The sequence below is a fragment of the Oryctolagus cuniculus genome, chromosome 3 (assembly GCF_051225735.1).
Source record: "Oryctolagus cuniculus isolate XC-2025 breed Fujian yellow rabbit chromosome 3, ASM5122573v1, whole genome shotgun sequence".
Classification (NCBI taxonomy): Eukaryota; Metazoa; Chordata; class Mammalia; order Lagomorpha; family Leporidae; genus Oryctolagus; species Oryctolagus cuniculus.
The window spans coordinates 85,371,522-85,389,211 of NC_142869.1; the positions used below are offsets into that span (position 1 = coordinate 85,371,522).

General features: G+C 38.8%; 1 protein-coding gene across 15 annotated transcripts in view; it reads right to left on the reverse strand.

Annotated features, from left to right (window-relative positions):
* Positions 1-17,690, reverse strand: part of GPD2 (glycerol-3-phosphate dehydrogenase 2) — a 203,252-nt gene that overhangs the window by 37,297 nt on the left and 148,265 nt on the right. For all 15 annotated transcript variants that reach the window (XM_070070858.2, XM_089329132.1, XM_070070859.2 and 12 more), the window contains 2 exons: positions 8,244-8,408; positions 7,296-7,440 (listed from right to left, as the gene is read on the reverse strand). In XM_070070858.2, coding sequence (XP_069926959.1) covers positions 7,296-7,440; positions 8,244-8,408 — 310 coding nt within the window. The remainder of the gene's footprint in view (positions 1-7,295; positions 7,441-8,243; positions 8,409-17,690) is intronic.

The window sequence follows — 17,690 nt, forward strand, 5'->3', positions numbered from 1 at the left end:
TTTTAACTTTGAAAAATATTCAAATATATTAGGATAAGAGGCCAATACTGTTCGAAAGCAAATAAAAGAATTTGTGAACTAAAGAAATCTGTCATTAGCTTAACTAGTGCATCACTTCTATGGTTAAAACATGTACTAGTCTTTGTAAGAAAACTTCAGCTGCATGAAATCCCTGTCACATCCATTCAACTTTTGCAAAAAGAAATCACTGTCCATAGCCCACTTGTGAGATAGAGAGGAAATCAGGTCACAGTTCTACTTAGCAAATTCACAAAGCACCACAGAAGTATGTCAATCATTTAGACCTCTGGTAAAGATTCACAGCTTCACTCAGATTTACTTAAAGGAAATATCTTTACTTTTACTCTAACATATTAAAAACTATAAGCATCAAGTATTTTTGGTCTCTAAACATGACTATATATTATTTCACTGTACTTGTCATAAAATGATAAATTTTGTTTAAAAAAATCTAGTAAACCACAGTTTCATCTGCACCTTTTTTGATCCTGGATGTATGTTCCTTAATTGCATCAGTCACTCAGGGGTGGAGGGAGGATGTACTGGGGGAATTGATTCAACCAACATTCCAGCATTCAGTTGGATAAGCAGTACTATATTGAAACATAAGGGTAAATTCCATATTCTAACATTTGAGGATCAAATTATATGTTGATATATTTAACACCCAACTTTCTCATGGACCAGATAACATATGATTTGCCTAAAATAATAAACCTAAAAAACTTAAGCACAAACTTATAATATTCAACAACCTAGATAGAAAATGGTGTTAGAAAATCACAAGTACTGAATCTTTTAAAAACTTTCAATGCAATAAAAGCAGTTTAAAGGGTGAATGTGATGGTTACCAACACACACATATAACTGGAAACTGTAGAGAAGCAACTACTTAAGTGAAGACATATGTGTCAAACATAAAATTAACAAGCAGAGAGGGTAGACAAAGCTATTAATGAATGGTATAAAAATTTAAGAATCCACTTGGAAATATCTTTCATCAGTTCTAAATTACCTAATTCATGCTCTCCCTTAAGTAACTTTGCTTTCTTATGAAGGATTAATTCTGCAAGATCATTTTAAAATTTGAAAATAGATATCAACTTCAAGAAGTCTTCAAGAAATTCACAGAAAACATCTATCATGAAAAAATCTATGTATGCATTTCCATTTGTTTTTACAACAAAATAACCTGTCTTTTAATTTCATTTTTCCACAAACTTTCTGACGTACCATCATAGAATGACAGTATATTCAATGCGGTGAGAAAAAGGTCTTTTTTCAATCTATATGATTTACTTAACATCAGAAGGAAAAGCTTGCTGCTAATCCATGTGAGTGTCTAGCATTCAATGTAATGAACATTTTTCTCATGCAGATCATTGCTTTCCTGAAGTACCCTTAGTTAAACTGAAATCAATTCATTGTTAACTACTTAGCAATCAGTGTTAGAGCTAACAGTATGTACACATACCATAGAAGAGAAAATTGACCTCCTATCAGTAGAAAAAGTATTAGTAGGCTACAGGGAAGACATGATTACTTTCATGTGGTTCAGTTATTTGGTATATTACTGCTGCTTTTGGAAGAGCATCATGTCACAACTGATAGAAATTTCAGATTTGCTCTTATTATAGTCTGAAGAGTAGCTTTAAAAAATGACTTTTAAATTTAAAACATTTCCTCCTTCCTAAGCATCCCGCACTGAAAAAAAAAAAAAAAAAGCTATTGTCATGTTATAAAACAATTTTGTGTGTGGAGATTGGGTGAGGGCCATAGCAAACAATAAATGCCATGAATATACTTCTGAAATTCTGCCACCAAGACACATGGTACACTTTAGCTTTACTCTTCTTTATCCAACCTATACTCAATACATTGATGGCTACTGAACTCACTGCATTTCCAATCTAATCAGGCTTCAACTGAAATATCTTGGTAGTAAGTCATCACTGCTTGGTTCCAGACTAGCTCTTGTTCATCTCTAAAGACCTTGTCAAAACCCTTGAGCTGCAACTGCTAAGTATGATGGATTTATGAGACCAGGGACTGATTCCAATCTGATCTCCTAACCTCACCCAAGAGAATGACTTAATATGGAGGAGAAAACCATCCTTATGCGATGCCAGAGTTATACTTCCCTGTAGATCAGTGCTGAAGGCGAGAACGAACAATTAATCCAGCCCGCAATGCAGAGGCAAGTGGTTCATCTGCAGCAGAGCCTTAATGGGCACAAGGCTGCAGATCCCTCCTTTGGGGTTTCCAGCAGGATGTGGAGTCATTGTAGCCCATGGTGGTAAAAATGAGGATATCAAATTCTCCCACAGTAGAATGAGATCATTTACTGCACCCTGTACTGAGACAGAACTAGCTGTGACTTGCATTTTCATGATTTATGGGGAGGGAGCCTGAAACTAATGCCAAATTTTTAGGATTAAGAAAGGTATTTAGGGCTGGCACTGTGGCACAGTGGGTTAGGCTGCTGCTTGCAAACCAGCCCATATTAGAGCACTAGTAATATTTCTGGCTGATCTACTTCCAATTTAGCTCCCTGCTAATGTACCTGGGAAAGCAGCAAATGATAGCCAAAGTACTTGGGCCTCTATACACATGTAGGAGACAACATGGAGTCCCAGGCTCCTGGCTTCAGCCTGGCTCAGTCTTTCCCATTATGGTCATTGGGCAGTGAACCAGAGATCGATCTTTCTCTCTCTCTCTCTCTCTTTTTCTCTCTATCTCTATCTCTCTGTTACTCTGCCTTTCAAATAAATAAGATGTATTGACTTAAAAGATAAGTTTTTTAAAAAAGAAAAGTATTTTGACCTGAAAATATTATATTCAGGTAATATATATATATATATATTTAGACCTAAGATACCCCATCACTCTATTATTAAATGCACAAAGCATAGTCTGTAGCAGACTTTCTTGCAAAGTTTTAACAGGGTTTATTTTTGTGCAAATAAAAACAAAATTCTATGGCAAGAATTGGAAGAAAAGGTTACTGTTTACTACAGAAGAATTTGGGGGAAGAGAAAAGACAGGGAAGGCTTTTCCTTTTCTATCCTATTTTTCCTTAGTAGTTGAGATTTCTGATCATGCCTTTACATTATTTTTATCTATAAGGATTTATTTTTGTTACAGTTATTATGTGGGCAAGATGAAGAGTCACATTTTGTTTTCATATTTTAAATTCTCTATATTTAAAAATCTCTTAAATATTACATTAAAATTTTAATACAGAAAAAGCAACAATATCATTTTGGGCAAGTTGACACGAAAAAGTAAGATTCACTCAAAGATCTTTATTGGGCATTATCCTGTGCCAGACCCTGTGCCAACAGCTGAGAACAGCAGTCATAAGACAGATACAAACTAATCAAAGGTTCATTGTTTGAACTTTCAAAATGTTAGGTACATCAGGAGATGAAGAATCAGAGTTGAAACAAACAGCTTGCCCAAAGTCACATAATAGCAAGAAGTACTGAACAAACCCAAGAAGTTCTATGCCCAGGTATCAGCTCAACTTGTTCTATGTGTTGTCCACTAGTCTATGTACTCTGAAAGAGCAGAATATTTACCATCTTAATTATAGGAAAACTAGGGTCACAATATAAGATGGCTTATTCCAATGGATGTCATTATTTAACAATAGAATTAACATAAAACCTTGGGAAATGTGTCTTCTGATATCATTGGACAATAATGAAGAAAATATGAGATACAACACACAAGCAAATATGTTGAATATAGAAAATCAAAACAAATAAAAGGATTATGGTGATTACATCTGTATTGTATTCTTATAGACAATTATATACAAATTTTAAAAAGCCTTATACCTTACAAACTAGCTGGCCGTGGATATTTTTAATCCAACACAATAAAAAACACAAATAAGTGTATATTATAGAAACTACTGTTGAAAATTTCTCCATACAAGAAACATACGAGAAAGTTACAGTTATTTAATCTTTTTCATTTGAACTGAACTTCTGGATAACAGTTTTTAAAACTCAACTGGGTACCACTACACCATTATACAATGACTACAGGCATCTTGGTGTTACCTATGCAAAGTAAAAATACTAAGCACTGTCTACCTAGCTCATGTAGACATTAAGAAAATGAAGAGGGGGCTGGCATTGTGGTATAACATGTTAAGCTGCTGCCTGCAATGCTGCCATCTTATATGGGTGCTGGTTCAAATCCTGGCTACTCTATTTCTGATCCAGCTCCCTGCTAATGCACCTGGGAAACCAGCAGAGGATGGCCCAAGTCCTTGGGCCCCTGTACCCATGTGGGGGATCCAGAAGAAGCTCCAGACTCCTGGCTCAGCCCTGGCAGTCATGGCTATTTGGGGACTGAACTGACGGATGGAAGATTCTCTCTCTCTCTTTTTCTCTCTTCTCATACCCCGTAACTCTTTCAAATAAATAAAATAATCTTTAAAAAAAAAAGAAAATGAGAAGAAAACTTTGGGAATTGGTGGGTAAAAAAATTATTTTTAGCCTCAAGCAGAAAAATAAATAAGGAAATGGAAAGCCTGGTTGCCTGATTTGATTGGTTTATTCAATGTGCACGTATTGAAATACTGTACTGCATAAAAATGGACAAAGGTTAACATGTTAGCCAAAAATTTTAAAAAATAAAATAAGAGAAAAAAGAAATTATCTTCAATATATTCTCAGTAGAAGTGTATTTGGTACAAATTAGGTACATCTTGGATGCTTTTTGGAAAAATTTTGTCACTAGAAAACTAATTAATGAGGCAGCATTATTTATAACACAGCAGGATAAGATTCTATTAGACAGATACTATAGAAAATATCACAATTTCTGCACATCTATTTCAAATATTTAAGACCCAATTATTTGTCCTTTATGAAAAATTATTAAAATATGAAAGGAAGTCATTCCCATAATCAGCTTGCCTAGAGATAATCACCATCAGCATTTAACACATTTCTTTCCAGTCTTTTTCTACATATAATGTTTAGATCCTACAACATACATAATCTTACTGCACATAAAATTTTGAGTCCTAGATTCTAAAGGAACACTGTATTATTAACGTTTTGTGGGACATTAAAGTCATTTGTAATTATAACTTTTACTGACTACACAATATTCTTTTGTATGGATATGCCATGATTTATTCTATAAGCCCCTGAAGTGAGGTGAGGATCTGAGATGGTTTCTAATCTCTTTCTCTTTCTTTCTTTTCTTTCTTTCTTTCTTTCTTTCTTTCTTTCTTTCTTTCTTTCTTTCTTTCTTTCTTTCTTTCTTTCTTTCTCTCTCTCTCTCTCTCTCTCTCTTTCTTTCTTTCTTTCTTTCTTTTGTTCAGCTGCTTCCTTTATTAGAAACAAGTGAGATGGATTGAATAGAACAATTCATTTAGTATTTCCTCCCCTACCCTGGAAATGGATGCCCCCCCACAGCTCAAAGAAAAGCCAAGACAGAAAGGTGAAGCTTCCGCCTCCATTCGCAGAGGGCACCTGCCTGCCAGTCAGTACTTTTGAGTTTAATTGAGTGAACTTGTCCTGAACAGCCTCTAGGAGCAGTCCGTCTGCAGGCCCGGCCCCACCCTGCAAGCAAGGCAAGACGGAGGCCTTGGGTCTCCTCTGGTGTGTGGACGTGGGGTGGGTGCTGGCCAAAACCACTCCTGCCCCTCCCCTGACCAGACAGTGAGGTCCTCTCCTGCTTCTAGACTGCAACCAGTGAAGCTGCCCCAGGCCCTGGGCCTTTAGGCTGGTCAAATGCTGGTCATCCCTGGGGAAAATCCAAGCCCACAGGGACACCCACCTCTGGGCTTCCGAGAGCCAGCAAGCAGGGGGTGCAGTGGCGGTTGGAAGGGAGTTGCAGGCAAGGCCTGGAATCTTCCATGAACCTGGGAGTTGAAGTAGCTTGGTGTGGGCCGGCCTTCCAAGCCAGCATCTTCAGCAACAGGCACGCAGGGGAAACAAGCTTGACATGGGCACTGACCTGGCACTGAGGCCTCCTTCCTGCCTGGTTCTCTCCCTGCACGGAGACTGGCATCTGTGAGGTCAAGCGCAGAGGCAAAAGTCGTCTTTGAAACACAGCAGCCAGGAGGCCCTGATGGCAGACAGTGGGGCCAGGCCCGAGGTGGCTTCCAACAGTGGCTGCCTGAGGAGGGTCAGGTCAGAGGCCTGGGCTCCTTCCTTTGTTTGGTTCAGGCCAGCATGGTGCCACTGTTCTGCAGAGTTCCCTGTGGGGAAGCCCTGAACCCCACGAGGGTGCTCAGTTCTCACAGGGCTTGAGTGAAGAAGCCAGGGGCTCTTTGAACAAAAACGAGACCAAGAGCAGCCCCCAGCTGACGCCCTAGAAGGGACCCTAGTGTGAGGGAACAGCAGAGTCCAAGGAGCAGGTCACTTGGTTTTGGTGAGGGGGACGCTGGAGGCTTTGCCAGGGCCCTACCGTTTCCATTCCACGGGCTAATCTTTTTCAATTGCAAATAATGAATACCTTTGCACGTAGATCATTATTTCATATGGAATTTCTGGTTTGCCCACTAGATTGACTATACATAGAAAAAACAAACAGTACACATGTTCCAAACTCTTACCATAAGCACCTGAATTTTTCCCACAGATGTCTTTAAAGATAGATTAAAGGTAATCATCGATAATTTTTAGCTAGAACCACATAAATGTTCTTTTTTCAGTTTCAAACACATACAAAAATAGAGTTTAGTGAACCTGCATGTACCCATCACTCAGCTTGAATGGCTTTCAGTCAACAGTTATTCTTATTTCATCTCTACGCCTATCTATTTCTCCATTCACATTTACCTCTGTTAATTCAATGGGTTAGAAATTAGCACCTGCAATAATAGTTTTAAAAACATCACTTCAAGAATTATAAACCTAAGAGTACCTGAGCAGTGGCCCACACTTTCAGATTCTTCATGAGCATATTTGTATATTTCGCAAAAATGTTTAAAATGTTTTACTTAAAAATATGTTTCAAAAAGTACCAACGCTTAGTCTCTAAAGGTGAGTACACTGAACAAAGTACAAAATGCACAGGTTCCAATCATTAATCCTTCGAAAGAAGTGTTGCCTTAAGTAGCTAGCGAATTCCCAATTCTACTTTGTATTTTGTGTTGTGGAAGAGTTTCTCCTTGTTTCTCCTCATTTTGAACAGCAAGTCAGACTCTTAATAAGAAAGTTGTGCTACAGGAAGAATTTGAACATAGACAGTCTCTTGTGCATCTCTGTTGGGTAGCAACGACCAAGCTGGAAGACAGTTACCTGTAATAACCAGGCATCACAATATGGACACCAGCACTCGGCTGGCAGATGGCTGCAGCGTTCTTATCATCCATTTTGCGCACAGAGTCTGTGAAAGGTCCTGTGGCGTTGATAACACATTTGGCTCTCACGTCAAATTCCTGCCCTGTGAAAAACAGCAGCATCAATCACACCGCCCATTTGTTTCTCTGTTCACCAGTGATGTGGATTATTAAATCACCTATTAACTTAACCTATGGTGCAGTCTATTGCATACCACACTAAGTGACATGCTCAGCTAGAGTTTTCGAAGAGCCAAACAAAAGGCCCACATGTGAGTCGATTCACCAAAAACAAGTCTGAATTGAAGAAATAAAGGCATGCCACTTGTCCACTGTGGTTCTCAGTCAACTTACCAAGCAGACTAAGTAAATAAGCCATGCTTTCTCCATAAAACTCACATTTGTAAACAGTGTTGCCATTAGACAATATAATTCTCAGTGCTGGTGTTCTTCAAGAAAGGATGTAATTGTGAAATTGGCTATCTGACCATCGTATCAAGGCCAGAAAGAAAATCCAACAGAAGTTATAAATGATTGACTTTAACAATGTGTCAATGCACTGCCTGTGTCACCTAAATGATACTGTGAAACTTGGCACATTTATTTAATTTTATTAATCACATGTTTTTGTAAGGAAAATGGAATGCATTCACAGCTGTGGGAATTTTGTGGCCATTTATTATTATCATTATCATTACTAGTATTTAACACAAAGGGTGAAAATTGCCCAAGTCCCACAAGGGAAAATTTTCATGTTAAACCAGTCATTGTTGACAATAAGGAATATAATTAATATGACTCTGAAGCCTGCCTCAAATGAAAGACAAGTGACAGAAAAATTACAATTCAGTCATTGTATAAGCAAGGCAAGACGCTGGGACATGCCTCCCTGGCAGACTCGGCGTACCTGTGAGGACATCCTTGCACCGGGCTCCGCGCACACAGTCTTTGCCTGTCTCGGGGTCTGTCTTCTTGAGCAAGCTCACTACCTCCATGTAATTGGCTGTGGCAGCCCCATACCTGGCAGCAGTGAGTGCAATGGCAAGGTTCATCCGCGCATCGTTGTGCTGTCCTGCAGCAGAGAAAGCATCAGGGGAGGGACAGGAGTCACCTCGAGCCACACACTGGTGGTACAGAAGTATGTCACAACAGATATGTCACATCTGTCCCTGTCACCCAGAATCTATGTGATGGTTGGGCAGCTCTACGGGGCACAATTTAAAAATACATGGTCTTTCTCACTCAGGCATTCACCTGCTACTTCAGCAAGTATCTTTTGTGTATCACAAAAAATGGTGAAAAATATCTCTTTCCTACAGAGCTAACATCAATTATACTTAAGAAATAAGTAATTATTCTCTCCGTGTTGGAACATATGTATATGTCAGACTTTTCCTAATACAGACAAATCGTAAGCATGAAAGTGAAGTCATTCAAAACTTCAGAATATTTGACACCCCAACTGGTGTTGACGAACAATTTTTATGAGTATGTGCTCTATCTAACATTCAAAATCAAGAGCTTAATCTTCCATAGAGACTCTTTCTGTATTTATAAAAGGATTTTTCTTGGTTTGAATTTTGATCAGGGCTCCTTAAAATGTAACATTTTTTTTAATTCACATAAAAGGTAAGAAATTAAGCAGGGCAAAATTTAATTACAGAACAATTCCTACCTGTATTGTTAAAGATTTATTGCTGAAAAATTCTAGTTAAAGAAAACTAAGGGGGAGGAGAAGGGTGGAAAGATGATTAATCACTTTAAAATACTGGCATCACCAGAGACTTTTTCTATTTATTATTGCCAGTGGAGTTAACGCTGACCAGGAAGAATTACTCTACATTGCAGGGGCCAGGTTCTCTGTGCCCTGAATAATTAATTATCCAGGGCTAGATGTATTGAGGCAGGGTTCAAATTCCCACACATTGGGATCAGTTCTATCAAGATAATACTGATAAAGGGATGAATTTGTAATGGATATTGTTGTTGATTTATGTTGCCAGCATACCAAACATTTAGTATAAATGGTTTATGTAAAGTTTCTTCCTTGTGATTCAGTCTGTGCAGGGCTAGAAGCACTACACAAGTAATCTGTTCCAGCTAAAAGGGCAAAGTTATAAAGAGAATCAATGACTGAAGATTCCACACCCCTCCCCTCAAACATCTTATTTTAAAACCGCTGAACTAATACAATCAGCCAAGAACATTTCCTCCAAAATTAAATGCCCTAGCAAACGGACAGCACACGTTAAACTTCAACATGCAAACTTATTATTTTGGAGTTATTTTATCCCAAACTGTATTATTTGTATCTGGATTACTTTATCCTAAAATTAACAGAATAGAAGCATAAGACAGAAAACAAGAATAACAACAGTAGTTGTTGAGTTTTAAGTGGGACAAAAGGGTAGCGATTCCATACATTTCAACTCAGCATAACCCTAAAGTTACTTAAAATAGTCAGTAGGCATATTTAAAGTTAAGTTTAAGAAATCATCAAATGTGGAGCCCCTTATTCAGAACTGGAATATACTCCACAAAGTTAAAAGCATGCAGCATAAAAAAACAGCAAAAGTTCCATTACAGATCTTCTCTTTGATCTAAGGAAATTACACAGTGCACATTCCATTAAATCTACCTTTCTTTCTTCCTTCCCTCCCTCCCTCCCTCCCCCCTCTCTCCCTCCCCCCTCTCTCTTTCTTTCTTTCTTTCTTTCTTTCTTTCTTTCTTTCTTTCTTTCTTCTTCTGCCTGGTCTTTCTTAGTTTTTTCCCCCAGAAAGCTTTTATTTAAGGTACACAAACTTCATGCATTTCATAAATATAAATTTAGGAACATAGTCATTCTTCCCACCCTCCCCACCCTTCCACCCTTCCTCCCTCCCTCCTCCTCCCTCTCCTATTCCCATTCATATTTTTTACTAAGATTGATTTTCAATTAACATTATATAAATATGATTAATTCTATACTAAGTAAAGAGTTCAACAAATAGCATGAAAAAAAATTGTTCCTCAACATATAAGACAAGGGCTGTTCAAAGCCATCACATCTCAAAGTGTCAATCTTTCTAGAACATGTATGTATGTAGCAATGAAGTCGTCCACCCAAGTGAGGTAAGTATTTGGAAGTACAAGAAATCTAAGTCACATTTTCTCTCACCATAGGTGTATGGTAGGGAAACTCTTACCCACCTGGGTGTTCTTTCATTTGGACAGGACAAGTCTCTGGAAAGACATGTGTGGATGAACTATTTTAGACCCTAAATCAAGTCACTGTTCAAAGGAACCAGGTAAAAATTCCATTTTATTAAGTGACAGATTCCTTTGCAAAGTGGTTTTTCTATCACACAGTCATCTGATTCTAAGCTCACTTTGAAACTATACAAATTTCTTTTAGTATGCTTTTAAGGTTTATTTGTTTTTGTTTTTTTGAGAGACAGAGCAACAAAGAGAAAGAGAGAGAAAGAGATCTTACATCTGTAGGTTCACTCTCCAAATGCCAGCAACAGCCAGGATTGAGCCAGGCTAAAGCCAGAAACTCCCTTCGGGTCTCCCATGTGGGTAGCAGCGATCCAAGTACTTGAGCCATCATTTGCTGCTTTCCAGGGTACACATCAGCAGAAAGCTGGACTAGATTTGGAGATGGGACTCGATCCCAGGCACTCCAATATAGCAAGCCAGCATCCCAACATTATGGCAAGCCAGTATCCCAAGCAGTAACTTGGCCTACCATGTCACAGTGGCCATCCCTCTTTTAGCACATTTAAAAAATATAAAACCCATTGAAGCATCAGTATATCATATATATATATAAAAGCATATATATATGTGTGTGTATAAATCAGAGTATTAGTATAGTTCCTCAAGCTCTGTTGCTTCTACACTAAGAAATGTCTCCTTAATTAGCTTCTATATTCCAACACTGAAGGTAAAGGACATTAACCTTAGTTAAAAATGTGTGGTGGAAACACATTGTTTTGGTCCTCGCTTATCCACATCCACTCCTAGAAGCCAGCAGCATGTGCCCTGGTTTGAATTAGGTACGTAACTTACCAACAAAGGGCCTCTGTGATACAATCTTCATCTGCCAGGATTCTTGTAGTACCATATTCTTCTTTACTAGGATTATCTGTAGCTTCCTGACCATCCATGCCATATGATACCCTCTTGCCTTTGCATTTATTTTTCTGGCTGGAAACCATTCTAGAAGCTCTGGAAAACCTCTGTGGATCTCATGATCTAATTCAAATATCTCCCCAATAAGTCTCCACTTCTCTTCATCCTCTCCAAGCCAATTTCTCTGTGTCAACATTATACTGTATTATATCTTTTTTATAAAAAGATTTACTTATTTTATTTGAAAGGCAGAGTTAGAGAAAGAGAGAGAGACAGAGAGATCTTCCATCTGCTTGTTCACTCCCTAAATGGCCAAAACAGCCAGAGCTAGGACAGACCAAAGCCAGGAGCCAAGAGCTTCTTCTAGGTCTCCCATGTAGGTAGCAGGGGCCAAAACACTTGTGCTATTTTAGGCTACTTTCCCAGGCACATTATCAGGGAGCTGGATGGGGAGTGGAGTAGCCAGGAATCGAACCAGCACCTATATGGGATGCTGGGCTTGTGGGTGGTGGCTTAACCTGCTACACCACAGCAGATATGACATTTATTCATGTATCCATCTACCTACAAACATAATCCTTTGTTATGAGTCAGGCACTGTGAAAAACACAGGGAACAAAATGGAGAAACACATAGGGCAATCTCTACTCTGGTGGAACTTACTTCCCACTCAGATTTTCATGTCTTAGGGAAAGCAAGAAGTTTTATTTGTTCATTTTCTTTCTTTTTTTTTCCCCCTCATTAGTACTAGACACAGAATAGGTATTCAATAAGTGTTCAGTGTAGCTAAATTCCAGTCCATGTCTTAAATAACTAGGTACTGGAAATATTATTTCTAAGTATGGAATGAAAGGACTTGTCTCTTGTTTTATGAAATTCCATTAGTAGATTGGTACATGAGATTTGAGGAATATGTGTAAAATGTACACTTAGGGGCCAATGGGTTAAGCAGCTGTCTGCAACACAGGCATCCTACATGAGCACTAGTATGAAATTAGTCCTAAACTAACCCTGTATTTAAACTGAGTAAGTGAGAAGAAAGGAGAAATGGTTATGCGTGACTCCCTCAGAACATATTCCACAAGTAGCCCCTTGCTTTGCAGGGAAATGCAACACAGCGAACTCTAGGCTCCTAAAAACCAAGGACCAAGAAATTTGGCTTCCCTCTGAGTCCAAAATTGCACACCTGCACCCAGCAATCCTCCTCTTTCCAGACATTCACCTTAATCCATTTATATCCCAGGATTCAGCATAAACCTTACCCTCCTCCCCTATCCACATTAAAAGTACCCTTTACCCTGAGATACCCAGATGCTTGCAAAGTATGCTTCCTGGGGTATAAGTGATATATTTTCATTATTGTTAACTAAATTTCCCCAACCCTGTCTTTTGACATTTTGAAAGGTATATCTCTGTGCCTCCTGTAATTTTATTCCTGGGTAAAAAGAAGTTTTTTGACAACACTGCATGTCATTAGAATGCTATACAATAATCTTAAATCCCTACCCAATTGATCTGCCTATTAAGTTTAAAATTTCAAATCTGTTTCCTTAGAGCCGGGCAACATTATACTGAGTTTCACTCATCAGTGAATAGCTTTACATTGGCACTTACACAAGGATCCAGACGGGGACTGTGAAAATCTGTTTCCTACTCTGTTCTCTTTTGCACTTGAAATCTTACATATGTGCACATACTGAGCTTACAGCTCATAGGAGAGGAAGCACATAAGAGGTGGAACTGTAACTGTTTTCCCTTGTTTAGAAAAACAAAATACAAAATCTACCCACCAAAAAGAATGAAGGTTGGTGGTAATAGAAATGTTTCTCTTGATTTTCAGTGCACACAAGACAGTGAGAGAAATTTTAAGTGAAGAATGCGTGACCACGCATATTTGAGGATGCAATAATCTAAAAAGATACGCCTTAAATATAAATGTTTTGGGGACACAGTAATATCGCTCTCCTCAGAGTCCAAGTTTGGCAACTAAGTTAACATGCAAAATAGTTAGCTAAAGGGTGAAGAATCAATAAATACAAAAAAAAGAAAAAAACCCAGGTAATAAATTGCCTGGCATTTACCTATTCCTTCAGGTCTAAAAATTCTGAGATGCTCTGCAAACCTACATGCAATCTTCCTTTTCACATGGCATCTTTTAAAGGGCCCTTTATTGTACTCAGACTTATATATATGCACAGATTTTCTGATACCTACTTCAAGTGTAAAAGTTAACTGCTAGAAAAAACAGTTCTTAATTAAAATAACACCTGTCCATAATTTCATCATCCACAAAAATGCTCATGATTGCGATGTTGAAAATATTTCTTTCTATTTCTCTGTGCTTTGACCTTGGTCTTGTGTAATTTACTTTGACTACTTAAGGAAAAGGACTCCCAAAATAAAGAACATAGCCCTAAAGCTTTAATCCCATTTCTAACAAAATCCACACAGTATGCTTCATTGTCTCAGACTGACAGTATCACAATGACCTCTGTGGCAGCTTCCTCCCCGTCACTGCAAAGGAAATTCAAAGGCTAACTTACCAAATCCAAGCTGATTTAATGTAACCATCATATTTAAAATTTCCCTTTTTGATGGGGAGAATGCAGGTAGAGGCAGAGCAAAATAGTTTGCGAGTGTGTGTGTGTTATTAAATCTGTTTGAATGCTCATTTTCCTTTATATGCGGGAGCTAAAATTAAAACAAACAAAGAAAATCTGAACACAGAATGTTGGCTTGGAGGGGTGCAAGGGATAAAAGAAGTTTGAATAAAAAAAAATACAGGAAGCTAGGTGTGGTTCATTAATTGTGACAAAGACACCAGCATAAGATGTGAAGTGAGGAAATGGGAATTTTCTGTATTACTACCACATGGTTTCTCTTTAGTAAATGTACAACTATTCTGAAATAAAATGCTTAAAAAAAAAATAAGTTCTACTTTAAGTACATACAATGAGTACACTTAGACAGGAAAGCCTGGCCGACTAGGCTAATCCTCCACCTGTGGCGTTGGCACCCCGGGTTCTAGTCCCAGTTGGGGCGCCGGTTCTGTCCCAGTTGCTCCTCTTCCAGTCCAGCTCTCTGCTGTGGCCAGGGAGTGCAGTGGAGGATGGCCCAAGTGCTTGGGCCCTGCACCCACATGGGAGACCAGGAGAAGCACCTGGCTCCTGGCTTAAGATCGGCGCAGCGCTGGCCATAGCAGCCATTTGAGGGGTGAACCAACAGAAGGAAGACCTTTCTCTCTGTCTCTCTCTCTCACTGTCTAACTCTGCCTGTCAAAAAAAAAAAAAAAAAAAAAAGGAAAGCCTGAAATGACAACATACTCTTCATGAATTGTGACAATAATACAATTTCCAAAAGTAAACCACTTGTAAAAGTGATTATGTGAGGAATGGCAGTGTAATGGCAGGGTAAGCACAGGGGGCAGCACAGGGAGAATATGACTGAAAAGGTGCAGAACAGGGGCTGGCGCTGTGGGGTCGGCATCCCATTTGGGCACTGGTTCGAGGCCTGACTGCTTCTCTTCCGATCCAGCTCTCTGGTATGACCTGGGAAAGCAGTAGAGGATGGCCCAAGCACTTGGGCCCCTGCATCCTCGTGGGAAAACTGGAAGAAGCTCCTGGTTCCTGGCTTCGGATCGATGCAGCTCCAACCATTGCCGTCATTTGGAAAGTGAATCAGTGGTTGGAAGACTTTTCTCTCTGTCTCTCCCTCTCACCGATATAACTCTACTTCTTAAATAAATAAATAAAATCCTTTAAAAAAAAAAAAGTGCAGAACACAGTGGCTCTGGGACTGGAATGCCTGAGTTGCAGCTTTTCAGTATGTCACTGACCTATGTGGGGGAATGTGGGTGATGCACCATATTCCTTGAGGTTTCAATGTCTCAGACAAGGATACAAGGGCTGAGTATCTCTGCCATTATATCATGCTTGTCATGGTTAATCTTTAATAGTTATCTATCTTTTCAAAAACTACACTTCAATTTTTTCCCCATTTCTGGTTTCTCTTATTCCCCAGCATGTGCAAAAAGACTGGGTATCAACAAAGACTACAATACAGGTGTTTCATGAAGGAAATTAGAAAAACTCTTCTATTAGATCCAGAATTATAATTAAATTTTGATTTGATTGGCTTCATTGGCTATGCTGTCCATTGCAAAAATTGCCCCAGTTCCTCCATCTTCCCTGTAGTCGTGCTCTTTGCCATGAGACTTCACAGTGTCCTCTCCTACTCAGACTCTGGACTCATCCACGGGAAATTTTTTGGCCAATGAAGTGTCAGTAGCCATGATAAAAACAAGCTCAAAAGAGAACTTGTGTGTTCCTGTTTGTGCTCTTGCCCTCTCCCAATGTTATGAGAAGGCTATTCCCTGGTTAGCTTGCCTTTACTAAGAAAAGGACAAGAGATAGGTGCCGATTTGATCCAATGCTCCCAGACAAGGCCATCTTGTAACAGCCCGCACCTCCACACAGGAATGCAAGTTCAGCAGGGTTCACAGAATGCCCAGCCAACCAGATTCAAGATCAGAGGAAGCACCTAAATGTCTACTTCAATGAATGAACAATGAACCCTAATTGTTTTTATGCTATACTGAGCTGTTGTTGTTATTTTGGTTACTTTTTATATGAAGTTATAACATTAAAGAACTTGTTCAGACAATATGGCAAATTTTCTATTAAAGGTAAGTTCAAATTACAAACAAGTTCTATCATCAAAGTTGATTTCTAAGGTAGTTACTTTGAATTCAATTCATATTCCTATGGAAATGCTATAAATAGCTGATTTGTTTGTGCTACAAGAGCAATAAGGGAATTAATTACTTCAACAGCCTCAAGGCCCACCTGCCTCTCAAATTCATCTTAAATTTCCACACTGACCACAGTGCCCAACTTCAAATATAATTCACTCTTTCATACCTCCCACATTTTTCTCATTTTCCCTACTCCATGACAAATCTCACTCAACCTGGAAAACTATTGAACTTTTAATCTTTTAATCCCCAAATGGCCACGATGGCCAGGGCTGGGCTAGACAAAAGCCAGGAGCCAGGAGCTTCTTCCGGGTCTCCCACATGGGTGCAGGGGCCCAAGCACTTGGGTCATCTTCAGCTGCTTTCCCAGGCACATTAGCATGGAGCTCGACTGGAAGTGGAGCAGCTGGGACATGAACTGGTGCCCATATAGGATGCTACACCACAATGCTGGCCCCTATCCGTGGCAGTAAGAGAATTATTCTCTTCCTACGCTTCTGCCTACTAAGCAATGGAAATAGGACATCTTCTATCTTAAGCTCATTAGAGAAAACACCAGCATTGGAAAGAGGCCAATCATACACTTTAGTAAAATAAGGGTTTGATGCATGATTTAGACAGCAAGTGGCAGATTCATTAATGTCTTTATTAAACATTTATTGAGTACCTATTTTAGGCCAGGCTCATTGCCAAAAAGCAAGGAGAGTTACACTATTCTGATCTCTGCTCTATTGACCCTCATTCCAATAGGGAAGACAAACAAAATCAAGTAAAAAATTAGTTAGACAATTATGAATTGCAAAAATAAGAACAAAGGTAAAAAACAGAGGGTGGGAAGAGAAAATCCCTGGGACAAGTGTTATACTTTGGACATGACAGTTAAGCAAAGTAGGCAAGATAAGAAATACAGAGAAACTTCATGGAGAAGGCAACTAAGTTCTAACAATACCAGTGATAGAAAAATCAAGCTGGAGTCATCACAAGACCTGACTTTAAAGCATACTTCAAAGCTACATAATTAAAACAGTATGGTATTGTCAGAAAAACTGATACATAGATTGGTGGAACAGAATAGAGAGCCAAGACATTAATCTATGTACATACAACCAACTGATTTTTTGTAAATGTGCTGCAGAAGTGAGCATAGCCAAATGATTTTTAACAGAAGTACTCAGATCATACAGTGTATTAGGGATAATCTCTTCAACAAATGGTGCTGGCAAAACTGGATGTATATATGTAAAAGAATGAAATTAGATCCATACCTCTCACCTTACAAAAAAATCAACTAATGGATCAAAGACCTAAATTTAAGATGTGAGATTATGAAGTTGTTGGAAGAAATTATAGGGGAAACACTCCAAGACATTGGGATAGGTGATGATTTCTTGGACAAGACTCTCAGATCACAGGCAACAAAAGCAGTTCTAAACAAATTGGCTATATAAAACTCAGAAGTTTCTGCCCAGCAAATGAAATGAACAATAG